A 14,463-nucleotide genomic window follows, 5' to 3' on the forward strand; every position below is an offset into this window, starting at 1 on the left:
CGATAAACCTTTTATATAATTTAATCCATAATATTTCTTAATAATTGTTTTACTATTTGTTATTTTATTTTCCATTTTATCTTTGCATTTTGTAAGGTTTATATCCCAAATTTTGTAAATTAATTTTCTGGGGTAAAAATTATCCAAAAATATTTTAAATATCATATTTTTCACTCTATTCAGCCTACTAGCATCTGTTATTCTTATAGCCTTGTTAACATAATTATTAATTATATTGAATTTCATCTGAAATGGATGGCAAGAATAGTAATTTAATATCAAATTACTACTTGTTTCCTTCTTTGTCTATTCTGTTATTATATCCTTTCCTTGTCGTATTACCATCATATCCAAAAATCTTAGTTTTTCTTCCTTTTCTAATTCCATTGTGAACTGTAATCTGTAATAACCACGTTGTTTTTATACTTGCATTTTGAACAAATACTATTACCTTTCATTATGAAACAGGACCCTAATTGATCAGTTTTGTTGCTGGCATAGCTTATTATCATACATTTTATTTATCAAAAATGTATTCATAAATACTTCCCGACATATATATTGACATTTTCCTCCGAAAAAGGATTCCTATTTCAGGTCCATTAAGCCTATAAATACGCATTAGGAAAAGGCTTTTAAGTGGCACGTGATCATTTCGCCGGTAGCTCTTCAAAGACTGCCATTTTCTCCGATGGAAAGCTGTTTTCACACCCCGACTGTAATGGAGCGAAGACAAGGCACTCTTCTGTCGTTACCGATCACGCTAGCCCGCCAATGGAACATGCAAAGGATCGTTTACCCTATCGTGATCTTTTTGAAGGAACGAGTCAACTGATGTCAAAATAAGGTAGTTATCTCAATGCCGTGCCTAGCAATTTATGAAAATAGTTATCTATTAGGAATTTTTTATGTAGATAAAATGAAATGTGAATTTCCATTATCTAGATAGCAGTAACCTTGGGATGTACAATGCGATTTGAGGAACATTGTAAAAAATCATTGTTTCTTCTTGACATATATTAAGCAAGAAATACATTTAACATTCGACTGTAGTAGCAATAAAATACCATTAATATATTCAAAAATCAAATTTGACAGTTTACAAGTCAGGGTCAAGTTGGTGCTTTAACTTACTCCGTTACTAACGGCACTTATTTAAGAATCATTCTCCTAACTTTTATTTATTTATTTAATACCAAATAGGCCTGATGGGCCTTACATGGTTAATATAACAGTTACATTTTTTTTTTTTTAGTATGTGATTATGGGGGGCGGGGTATAGTCTCGTACAAAAACACCTATAACTATATGCAACTTTATAATTAAAAAAAATTAAGACAACATAAATAGATAAAAAAAATCTTAATAACCAAGAAAAGTAAAGTTAATAACAAAAATAACGACATTCATAAACCTGACAAAAACAATTGCCTTCTAATGGGAAAAACAAAAACAGAAAAAAAAAACAATTAATAAAATAGAAGTAATGTAAATAATAGAACTGACAAATATAGAATTTCCTGCAGCAGCCTGTGGTTTAGTCTTCGGATTGAGGTTGGGTTTCTCAAGCTTTAGGTTACTGCTCCTTTAACTGTCAGTTAACTTGGAGATCCACATAACTAATTCATATCAGTATTAATGAAAAAACAAATCAGATTTAATTATATTATTTTAAAATTTTTTTTTTTGAGACAAGGTATTTATTTATTAAATAATCCAAAATTAGTATCCAATTCTGTCTCAACACTTTATTTCTCACTAGTCCAACGTTTCGGCCATTCTAGCCATCTTCAAGGACATCTTCAATACAAAAACTCCTCCTCACATTAATTTACAATTTCTATTACAGGCTATTCTGGCCACGTCATTTTCTTTATTCAAAGTTCAAAACCTATTTATTTAAAATTTAAAAACATTAACATTTATTTTTCTCTATAAAATTAAATGTAAATTAATGTGAGGAGGAGTTTTGTATTGAAGATGTCCTTAAAGATGGCTAGAATGGCCGACACGTTGGACTAGTGAGAAATAAAGTGTTGAGACAGAATTGGATACTAATTTTGGATTATTTAATAAACAAATCAGATGTTTAAAAAAGTATTTTTTTAATATTTAGAAAGTGTAAAGGTATTTCAGATAATCAAATTGATTTTTTAGGGATATATTATCTAAGTATTTTAGAAATATGAGGTTCCAAAACGTTTCACAAATTTCATATTTTATAATTTATATTATTTTGAAGAAGGAATCATATCCACCAGAATAACTAACCTATATGGGCTTAGTAATTTTGAATTATATAATAAATAACCTATAGCCATAGGTATGTTTTTGGTAATTGCCACGAGCTCAAATTATCAATTTGCCCAGATTGAATTTGAAATTAAGGTGAGAGTTCAAGAGAAGAAATGTCACAAATTATAAGATAAAAAATAAAGAACGACAAAATTATAAATTATATAATTTCTCTGTTTAAGCAAGATTAAATTTCACATTATAAAATCACTGTTACAATGTTTTAAAATCATTGGTTCTAAAACTAACAACACTATTCTGTATAAAAGACGATGATTGTTTTTGTCTACAGAAGGGGTGACAGAGCCACTCAATCTCAGCTTACTTGTGTGAAGTACAGCAACGACTTGGGGTCTCAGTAGTGGATTGCCAATCTATTAATAATGTTCTTATATCTGTCCCTAGATCTGGAGGAGTGTTGAACCAATGATAATGGCATGAGTTTTTATGCGGGTAACCTAAAGTTTCTTAAATCTCAGAAAACGATACAAATAACTTAGAAGGAGAAAGAATTTTAGAGTTGTTGACACAAATGCGGACGGCAAAATGAAGAATTGATTTATAACAGTCGTTAATACTGTAGCTGAAACGGATAGAAGATATACTTAAACCTTAGCTGCAGCTGAGGACAGAAAAATATAGGAAGATACAATTTGAGCTTACCTTTCAAAAAGCCTAGAATTAGGCTCTTGGAAAGTTGACGCCAATTCGTGAAGAGACTTGGCCGTGACCTCAGTTAGTCCGTAGTATGAGGTCAGGTTGTATTCAGTTCTCCAGTCAGGTTCATCCCTCAGGTTGGCTGAAGACAGGTCCAGGTAGTACTGCGTATAGTCCAAAACCTGACGGCAAAAGATATCAGGAGTGTTTAGAAATCTTGGGGAACAATTAAACAGTATATATTGATTCTCACTGATACTTCACTAATATATAAGTAACAATTCTATGAATTCTGAATTATTCATTTATGTTGCGTTAAATTACATGAATGTAGTATGAAAAAGCATAAACTTTCAATAAGACAAAATCACCCAAAAAAAGGCAATACTTTCCGGCTAGACCCCCAGGGAACAAGGGTCCTATATTACTTTTGAAATATTTTCTTAAAACAGAAAGAGGAGACTTAGGATAATTAAAGTGAGCAGTATTTATTAAAAAGCGTCTGAAATTGGAAAATGGCGTAAATTAAATTTAAAACAAATTCAGTCATTCTCGGGTCCACCCAGCTTCATAAAATGGTTACTCTTAGTTGGTTAAAATATGGAGTTCGAGCGTGATTCTGACCAAATCAAACTCCTTGCACAACCGTTGGTCTAGTAGCAGTACTTCCTTACATAGTACTGAACCCTTCATGGGTTGTTGTAGTACAGATTTTAATTTTTTTAATTGTAATAGAATCATTAATCTGGATTTTTTATATCTTAGCTAAGCCTCTGATTCTTATGAATATAGCATTTAAATGGCATCCCTTGTGGGGATTTTCTTAACACCAGTATGAAGGCATTGAGGTGTCTCTGGGCATGTAAAGGAGCCGTAGGTAAATCCCGGGGGCTTAAACCAAAAGTCATATATTGGTTGTACACGGCAGCGATAAGTGGTTGTTAAAGACCCATTGTCCTATACGCTGCTATCGTATGGTGGTATAAGGCTACGACCACTAAATCGTGAGCTTGGCTTGGGAATCTTCAGAGACTGGCGTGCCTTATCATGACCGGTGCCATGAGATGAGAGTCTGCCTACCACATCATTTGTAGATGTGATGCAGTAGCAAGAACACAATTTCTCATCTAAGGTAAGGAACGTATCTTGGAACCCAAACTTCGTGAGACAGTGGATCCTTGCACAGTGTCCAGGTTCGCAAAGGCGATCGGCCTGATTTGAGCAGAGGGGTGACGGGGTACAATAGGCCCTCTGTGACCGCGGTGTATTTTGCCGGGGGGGGGACGGTTTATGAAACATCTAAACATTGGAAACAACAGTTGTAGGGAACATTTTATTAAATAAATTACTGAAAAAAAGCAACCGTACCTTCTGGTCTTGTCATTTCGCTTAATTCTCCGTTAAAACACACAAAAAAAAGGTCGTTTATTTTTATAGCCGTCGTCAAAAAAAAGAAAAAAAGAATGTTTTTCTCCGCAGATTTTCTTTGATAAAAATAAGAGAGAAAAATTAGGTATTATTTTAAAATTCAAATGTTTCCTTCAGAGGTTATAAATAGTGCCGTAGTACATTCATCGATTGTCAATAGAATAAAATTGCTTTATTATATTCGTGGAATCGTTTATCGTTGTTTTTAGTTTATTATTTTTTGGTTCTTCTTGTCAACTCGAATAGGACGTTAGTTTAAGTATTGCAATATTTTGTTTTCATGTGGGTGTTCTTCTGTTGATAAACCAACTAACCTGGCCTGTGGTTGTTTCAAACTTGTAAAGTCTTATCCCTGGATTGTTGGCACCACTAGAAGTCCTCTTAGGTGATACTGCAGGTGCCATCAAGATCCAATTGATGGGTTTTTCTAAAATGGTAAAATACATATAATTAGGTATATAGATTCTAAAAATTGCATTATCGCTAGAAATTACAGATGAAAAACTAAATTTGAAAAAATAGCAAAACAGAAAATTCAAGTTCATTTTTTACCAATTATCATTTCACATATATATTTAAAAGGCTTCGAAACCACTATGATTAATTTTAATTAAGGAATATTTCCCAGAATAATCAAAGAATTTGCTATTGTTATTACAGATAACTATGAGCTATGGCCTAGACTACCTTTATAAATAGTTACATGCTTTTAAAAACACTAAAAGAGTTCATTTTTATTCGGGAGAGTAGGGAGAGAGAGGAGAGAGAAAAAAAGTTATTCATTCATGCTGCCCAAATACATCTGGTTGCTACATTACACAGCATACTGATCAATCCGTGATCGGACATATATAAATTTATAAATTACATTTTTTGATATGATACAATATAATGGAAAGATAACATTTTTTTTTCCCCCACAGTATTCTTTTACAATTAATATCAGTCTACAAACTAAATACAAGCTTTTCAATTTATTCCTTTTTTTTTTTTCTTTTCCCTCCATTTTACAACCCTTATTTCATTTTATCAACAAATTCCCTAAAAATATTAAAAAGTAAATGTAAGGTGGTACAGTGTTTTTACCGAGATGGATCCATGCCTATTCATTACCAGAAGTTTTCATGTTAATTTCCTAGAGCAAATGGAAATATGAAATTTATTCTGAATAGTTGGGGTTTAGGAGTTAACTTCATAATTTCAAAAATATTTTACTTTTCTAAGTAAAGTATATAAGAGTAGTCGTTATAATTTAATTTAACTTGATTTATTTGAAACATACTAAACTTTGTGGCATCTTTTGTTCGTGAATATTAGTAAAAATGAAAATTTCATATACACATTTTAAAAAACAGTTCGTTTCTTGACACAGCCAGAAGGATCCTAATCTGCTTATAAAGAAATCCTCATCCAGGATCAAATATACCCATCTACGGCCCTGGACCACATTTCAGTTTGAAATATCTATCTTTATACCTCCCTGGCAGTAGGAGTAGAGAGGATGGGAGTAGGGAGGAGATAGGAGGTGAGGTCGGGAGATATATTATTCAGAAGCTGGTGGCAATAAAATTGATCTCATGAGAAGACCATCAAGGCCTCGCTGTCCACCACATTACATTCGAGGCACGGAGCAAGCCAGCTGTGTGTCTCCCCTCTAAGACCTGGCAAGGAATAATTCTAAGCTCTCACCAAATCATACTACATTTTGGAATATGGTGAAATTTCTTATAACTAGATTTTTTTTTCATTCTACTTTGCTAAAATTGTAAGAAAATTCAAATAATCATTTTATTGTTTCAATTAATCTTTTTTTTTTTTTTTTTTTTTTTTTTTTTTTTTTTTTTATTTGTTGATATTTACTACTGTATAAAAAAATACAACCAGTAAATTTGATCATAATGACATAATGATATGATACAGGATGTAGAGAAACTACCCAGTAGTAGAACTCTAAAAACAGTTTACAATATAAGGTCACGAGGCCATCTTCTTTTCAGGCGTCTCGGAGGATTGCCAGGAATGGAAGAGGAAGCAAGGTTAGAAACGAGTGGGTTTGGGTGGTTAGGGAGTTTATTATGGAGGAATAATATCGGGTTCGGGCTCAATTAATCTTAAATATTTAATGACAGTGCGTTATAAGTAATATGATTTCATATTTTTACACGACCGTTTTTTTTTAATTGGTTTTTCTAATAGGAATAATGCAATAATCAAAAAATTAAAAAAAAAAACGTCCATCTGCCGAATTCTGGAAGTTGAGGCGTAGGTCTTAATAACCTTGGAAGTTAATTTTTATTTCTAAAGTGGTCCCACGAACGCAGCGGTCTTAACTCCCCACCATGGTTAGAATACAGTAGGCCCTCCACTTGAATGTTGAATATTTGAATGTAGAGGGATATAAAAAAATATACAATAAAAATATGTTTGAAAGTATTTATTTATCAATATGTATACATAATAAAGTTAAAGAGGCGTGTTAAGTGCTTTCGGGTGTTTTTTTTATAATTTTTTTTTCTTTTCTTGATAAAGATTTCTATAACGTGTTATGTCTTGCTCAATCGATTGAGCAAACAGTGGCCGTTATCAAAAGGTTTAATTATTTCCATATTTGTCTCGATTTTATGAGGTTTATGAATCCTTAATTTCTTTTTTTTTGCTCGTATCAACACTGCAGTTTTCCCGTTTCTGCCTAGTGTTTATCAATTTAAAAAAGCAAAATATTTAAACTTAAACGAATAAATTAGCAAAACACACAACACGTTGGCGTACGCTCTAATGCAAGACTGAAAGTTTTGTTTTCTTGGTCCTGATTTCTTGATTCTTGACCCTGAACGCTGTAAATAGCCCCCACCACTTGTTATGTCAGAAATGACTAGCAAGAGGATGATAATAAGTAAATAGATCCCAACGTAAAATGGGGTTTATGAACCATTTTCAGTGGTTTCCATGAAAACATGCGATTATATGTTTCAAGGTACGTAAAATCCGAAAATTAAAAAAAAATCCGTCCACCGTACGTATTACACGACTATCATTCGGAACAAACGTATTTATTTATTTTAAATTATTCACTTCCTGTCGAACAGATCCGCTACCTTGGACTACATCTAGACAAACGACTAACCTGGAATTCTCACACAAAACTGAAAAGACAGGAAACTGCACGTTGATTTAGACTTTAACAGCACTTACTGGACAAACGGTCTAAACTTCAACACATTACAAAAGTCTGATCTACATGATTGTAATGAGGCCATTCTGGACATACGGAGTTGAGCTTTGGGGCTCCACTAAACCTTCGAATTCCTCTCGTATCCAATCATTGCAATCCAAAATCCTTCGAAAATACTCAATGCTTCTTACTTTGTCACAAATAAAATCATACATAAAGAACTTAATGTTCCCTATGTAACCGATCTAACCCGAACCAGTTATCACTCTTGCCATTACAACTCCCCAACCACCCAAACCTACTAGTTTCTAATCTTGCTTCTTCTTCCATTCCTGACAATCCTCCGAAGCGCCTGAAAAAAACATGGCCACGAGACCTGCTAATGTAATACATCACTAGAGTACTACCAATGGGTAGTTTCTCTACACGCCTGTAACAGTCCAATTTAACTGAGATCAAATTTACTAAATGTATTATAATATACAGTTGCAAATAGCAATAAATAAATAATAACAAAAAATTACTCTCCAGTCGGAACACGGTTTGGGTAGGGCCCATGGGAACCAATTCACTTATTCATTAGTTAATAAAATAACATCGAAAGTCGTTTAAATGGACAAACCAGATATTTTACTATTCGTTATTGACTGTTTTCATATATAAATAATTAAAATAATAAACCATAGCGTGAAAATTTGCAGCGTTTATTTATTTACTCTTTATTTGATCGTTCCTTTGATTTGCATCTTGAAACATAAGACATCAATTTTCTTCTTTTTTTTTTTAAGGAGAGGGGGGATATTCTTGTAATTCTAAATAGGGAACGTTATTGAAAATAATGATCAATTACCAATGTACTGAGGTAGAAAAGACGACTGCAAGGATTCTATTTCCAGAAATCTGGAGGTGATGGATGTTTGCTTATGAGTTAGTGGTATAGCGGTATATCCTCGTACCGTTAAGGTTTCTTATACGTAAACCAATTCCATTATCCGACGAATGCTAAAGAACTTTTCCTACCGCAATAGCACTTGTGTGGAAATTTTTCTTTCAACGAAGCCTCACTAATATAAGCTTAAAGAGCCGCCGTTATAGGGAGGGAGTGGACAAGTAATTAAAAACAAAGTTGCCGACATCTCAGTTGAGGAAATATTTGACTGAGACTAACTCTCTTTGCTCAGAGGATTCTTTTCATCTACTCTTTCAGTCCCCTTCTTTTCATTCAACCTTTCCTTGGATTCCCTTTGAAGTACTTAATTAAAATTTAAGTAGCAACATGTTTCGACCCCACGACGCATGGCTGGAGGTGTTCAGTCCTATTTAGGTTTGCTTCCTTTCAGCTGACAAGTTATGAATCTCTTATTTTCATCTTACAACGATCTAACCTTTATTCACAACGAATATTGAATTTCTTTCGGAATTCAGTTACATATTATCTTGCCATTATATCTATATTTGCTGTCTTAACCAGAACAAAAACGTATTTTACAATCCTGAATATTAACATACCACAAAACTATTTCAAAGTTAGGGTGTTCTCCATTTTTCATAAGATTATTATAAATATTTCAAAAGCGTTTCTAATTTATTTTGTTTTAGTACTATGTTTAGGCCAGTATTCAAATTCAAATTTTTTTTTTTTATTGAAATAAAGGAAATTAATTTAATTTATATTTGTTGAACAGATTCGTTGTCTAGGACAACATCTGGACAAACGACTGACTTGGAATCCTCATATAAGACTGAAAAGAGAGGAGAATTCTCTTCGATTCTTACTATTACAACATGGCTGCTATCATGAAGAAAAGAGGAAGGGCTATAGCTCTGCAGTGGATACCAGGCCATTTTGACATAGATGGTAATAAGCAAGCTGACAAGTTGGCTAAACTTGGTTGTGCAGAGAACCAGCCTGTTCTACCACTTTTCTACAGAACTGTGAAATCACTTATATGCTCTTATTGTAAGGACAGAACATGTGCTAGACACAAAGTTCAAGTGGAAGGAAACAAGTGGGAGAGCCTACTGGATAAGGATAAACGAATCCCCGGCAATCTTAGCAGAGCTGAGGGAGTGGCCTGTTTTCGTTTAGTAACAGGACATGATCTGCTCCAAAAACACCTCTATGCAAAATGGGGGACATGGATGGGGACCATCTTTTGGCGTGTGTTGGTCTGGAGGATGTTGAGCGAGATGCGGACCAACTAAGAGGAAGAGTCAAATTGTTTTGGGCTGCGAGAGGGAAAATGGCGTAATAGCCCACTTCCTATGGCTTAGGAAAAAAAAATTACTAGACAAATCGTCTAAACTTCTGACTAATTAATAAAGATTCATTTATATGACTATAATAATGCACATATGGACTTGCGGGGTTGAGTTTTAGGGTTTCGCTAAACTATGGAATTCCTCTCGTATCCAATTCTTACAATCCAAAATTCTTAAAGCTCCATACTTTGTCACCATCAGGACTTCACTGTTCCATTAGTGGATAGCCGATCTTACCAGAACCAGACTCCAATCCTTCCATGATAAACTTCCTAACCACCCAAACCCATTTGTTTCTAGGATTCACCTCCAAGCCGTCTGAAAAGAATATGGCCTCGAGAACTTTTCCTCTAAAAATATTATTGAAGTGTAGATCTTTCACATGTATGTATCATGACCATTGTCTAACTCACATTACATTTTAATACAGTTATAAGTATCAATAAATACATTTTTTTTAGAAATATATATATATCTTTGTCTTCTATGATGGCAATTATCTATGAACAATAATTTCAGTTCTCAGTCAAACAATTTTCTTTTTTAAAGGAAAATCCAGGTACAAATATTCGAAATTCAATTGTAAACCATAAAAATTTCCAAAATCACTCGCATTGAGATTAGTGATTAAACACTCCACCTTGACCTTATGCAACAATAAATTACAAAGAAACACTAAAGGGCACGTGGGATACTCCACCACAACCCACATTCCAGACAGCATGTTGAGAAGGAGTTGGACGAGGGACCCCCTTGACTGACACCTCATGTTAATTACAAGACTACGCTAATGATCTCCCTCATGCCTCTCAGGTCATTTGTTATCTTACCAATTTCACAACTCCACATTCACTGTATTATTTTATTTAATTAGAATGACAATACCGAAAAAAAAATTACATAATTGTTTATTATTTATATAGATTATTTTATTATATTAGTAAATAATATAATAATAACCAATAATTTAATATTTATAGCGTCTAAACATAAGACTTTCTCAACGTCTTTGGTTTCAAAGTCCATGACAAAAATAGCCTTTAACTTCGCTAATATTTGCCCAATTAACATCTAGGATCTTTTATTGTAAATTTAACTGCCATAAATTTGATATACAAGTCTATTAAGAAAATTATCCTAAAAAACAATTTCTTTGAAGATTTCTGAGATAAATTTGATTCTTCAACTAAGTTCATAGAACGATAAAAATGATTTTTGTTTCTTGTATAATTTATTACTTGTTGGTAATTTTTTTATAAAAATAATAGTATTCCCTTTGTTCAATATATTATTTAATCTTCCCTAACAAGCTATATATAGTGAAATCAAGATTTTGTGCATATGATTGAAATAATATTACGAATTTTGGGAATAGCTACTTAAGATGTGTTTTTTAATAATATTTGAAATACCTAACGTTGACCATCCTCAAGGTCAATCTAACAATTAAAATTTTTTACGTATTATTCTGCCCATGTCTAATAATTTTAGTCCAATTAACCTGTTTTTTTTACTCTTTCATCTAATTTTATAAACTTTAAATTAAATTTTTCTTACACTATTTATTACACACTTATTAATAATGTTATTTAACTATATACTAATAGCTAATGTTGCTTACCTCCCATCTCATCGTAGATGACCCTAAAGGTGTCAGAGTGCAAGTGACCAAAGAACTGTCCCACGATGATGTTGGAGAACCTACGTACAAGCTTGATGTACTGCTTGGAGAACTTCTCATGGAACTGTGGTATAGCGTCTGGTGTCCTCTCATCTGCACCAGGAGCCATGTGCCCGACAAGGTACACCTGTAAATAATATTTTGGGTAAGAAATTTTTTTTTGTAAAAAAGGCTTAAATAGCCTACAATGAACATCAAAATAAAATTAATTAATTTAGTTAAATTAGTAGAATTCCTTAAGTTAAATGTGATAGGAGAATTTAAGTAGCTTATCACTGACTATTATGAGATTATAAAGCATTATATACCAAGCTTACAGATGTCTGATGTACAAGTATATATAGGGTGTTTTTTTAAGCCCGATAGAACTTGAAATTGTAAAAAATAACACAAAAAATTAAATTGTAATCAAAATTTTTTTTTTATTCGAAAGATCAATACGTGACATTAACATTTTAAAATGATTTCGGGCATATGGGCACCGCGGCTGTTCTTGACGAAGCGCATTCTGGACGTCCAATTTTGGGCCACTTTTTCGAGCACTGCTGGCCGTATGTCACGAATAACACGAACAATGCTGGCCTCCAAGGCGTCAATTGTTGCTGGTTTATCAGCATAAACCAGTGACTTCACGTAGCCCCACAGGAAATAATCGAGAGGTGTCAAATCGCACGACCATATGCGGCAATTTTGCTTATTAACAAACCTGTTAGGCCAAAAATGCGCCTCATCGCTGAACACAATTTTACAGAATGCGCTTCGTCAAGAACAGCCGCGGTGCCCATATGCCCGAAATCATTTTCAAATGTTAATGTCACGTATTGATCTTTCGAATAAAAAAAAAAATTTGATTACAATTTAATTTTTTGTGTTATTTTTTACAATTTCAAGTTCTATCGGGCTTAAAAAAACACCCTAGTATAGAGAATGGGATCTAAACCATCTTAAGCAACAACAGCAATGAAAGAGGGATGTATAGGTTGAGTTATTATGAATTTATAAATTTTAAAAGAGAGATTCATTGTTTAATACTTATTTTTTGTACTCTTTATTAAAATAAAATAGTACATTATATTTATACAATACATGAAATGTATTATATATGCTTTTACTGAGTCTTCTCCCTTTGATTGCCTTGTGGTATTATAAGGTGTTGATATCAGTCCAGCTAAGGTGATAATAGTCTAGCTTTAGCCAATCACTACGCCATAGAATTAAGGGATTATTTAATCTTAATTTATTGTTATAATAATAAATTAATTGTTTATCATAATACTTAATGATTTATTTTTTCTTCTAAGACCCATTGGTGCATGGGGTTGATGTCATGATAAAAAAGGGTTGAAGGTAGCCTCTTTTTCTGCATTGTTCATGCATTTGAAGAGGGGGGTTGTGGACCTTTGATCATTTGGAAAGGTGCAGTTTTTATTTTTTTTTCAGTCTGTTGGTGACGGGACTCACCAAGTTTATTGATTCAAATAAATACTTAAAATCGTGAGAACTGTTTTTCAACAAATTGAAAAAAAAAAAAAATGAAATTCGATTATATAAAACGGAATTTCCAGTCACCGAATTCATCATAAAGTTGCTGTTATATCACAGACATATATATTTTATTATAACATAACATATTTTATTATTACATACATACTATTTTTCGTTTTGAGCTAGTTTTTTTTTACTAACTCATACAAAAAAAAAAAAATCATTTAGCAAGACTTATTTGACTCGGAGGACCTCAAACAAGCATTTCCGTAACGCAAATACCCTCACTATATATTTCATGAATATGTAAGTAAATTTAAAATAAAGCATTATTATATATAAATGTATAAATATATAAATATTCATTATATATAAATGAATCGATGGCACTGCAATACATAAATAAATAATACACTGAAACTACCTACCTCTACACGAGGTATTCAATCGCCTACGATTGAATCACTGAAATGCATTTAAGCAAACAAATATTAATACTGGAGTGCACTGTTTTGTATGAAATATCGTTTTATAATTTTATAAAATATACAGGGGTGAATGAATCCATTGTACTTGATAACATATATCTATGTTTATTAAAATGATTGTCTAAAAATGTAATCTCAAGTAAAAAGAAACATACAAATTTGAGGTTGAATATACCATTTTTTTTTTAATGATTTACTTTGAACTATATTTTGCATTTAATTCCTTTTACGCAGCAAACAAGTTTTTAAATAAATATATTTCCCGATTATGCTTTTTGTAGAGCATTTGTCATTAATTATTTATTTTTTTATTCCTGGATCTTTGATTGACCGGGTGTAATATATAAATGGAAGATGACTTGAAGCCGATAAAAAAAATGCGATCCAACTTTTCGCCCCACTTTGCAAGGGTTCATCAAGGCTAAAAAAGACACAAACAACTAAAATAATGTAAAAAAAGTAATTGGATAGATTAAATGAAACAAAAAAAAAACTAAAGGTTGGCTAAATATGACTTAAAATATGTGAAAAATTCTATAAAACAGGAACAAATTAAAGAAAATCAAAATAAGATGTACATTGTACATCTTACTATGTCCTCAGATAAGCATGTATATGCATACATGTTTTTTTTGTTTTTTTACTACACCCGGACCATTTTCCTCTTTTATGTATTTTGTTTATTGCATAAATGACCGTCAAGATTTAAAAGATTCCATCAAGCCGGAAAATGAAATTTACAAGGAAAAATAAAAGAATATAAACTATCAATAAATATCTATAAAAAGTGGTAGATAAGAGACAAAAATTATAAAAAGAATTTCTAATAAGTTCCTCTCTACTAAATTACTAACTTCTGAAAGTGTTTATCTTTTTGATCGTTTGTTTGACCATTTTTTCAGAAATTTTAATCTTCTTCTTTAGGTGTTATTTATTCTTCTCTTTTTTTTTTTTTTTTTTTCATATTTCTCACTTCTGAATGAAATGTAGTAGGT

General features: G+C 32.3%; 1 protein-coding gene across 3 annotated transcripts in view; it reads right to left on the reverse strand.

Annotated features, from left to right (window-relative positions):
* Positions 1-14,463, reverse strand: part of LOC106688107 (acid sphingomyelinase-like phosphodiesterase 3b) — a 940,469-nt gene that overhangs the window by 23,838 nt on the left and 902,168 nt on the right. For all 3 annotated transcript variants that reach the window (XM_067053111.1, XM_067053110.1, XM_067053109.1), the window contains 3 exons: positions 11,436-11,622; positions 4,695-4,807; positions 2,959-3,134 (listed from right to left, as the gene is read on the reverse strand). In XM_067053111.1, coding sequence (XP_066909212.1) covers positions 2,959-3,134; positions 4,695-4,807; positions 11,436-11,622 — 476 coding nt within the window. The remainder of the gene's footprint in view (positions 1-2,958; positions 3,135-4,694; positions 4,808-11,435; positions 11,623-14,463) is intronic.

The sequence above is a fragment of the Halyomorpha halys genome, unplaced genomic scaffold (assembly GCF_000696795.3).
Source record: "Halyomorpha halys isolate HHAL.00 unplaced genomic scaffold, Hhal_1.1 Scaffold4.1, whole genome shotgun sequence".
NCBI lineage: Eukaryota > Metazoa > Arthropoda > Insecta > Hemiptera > Pentatomidae > Halyomorpha > Halyomorpha halys.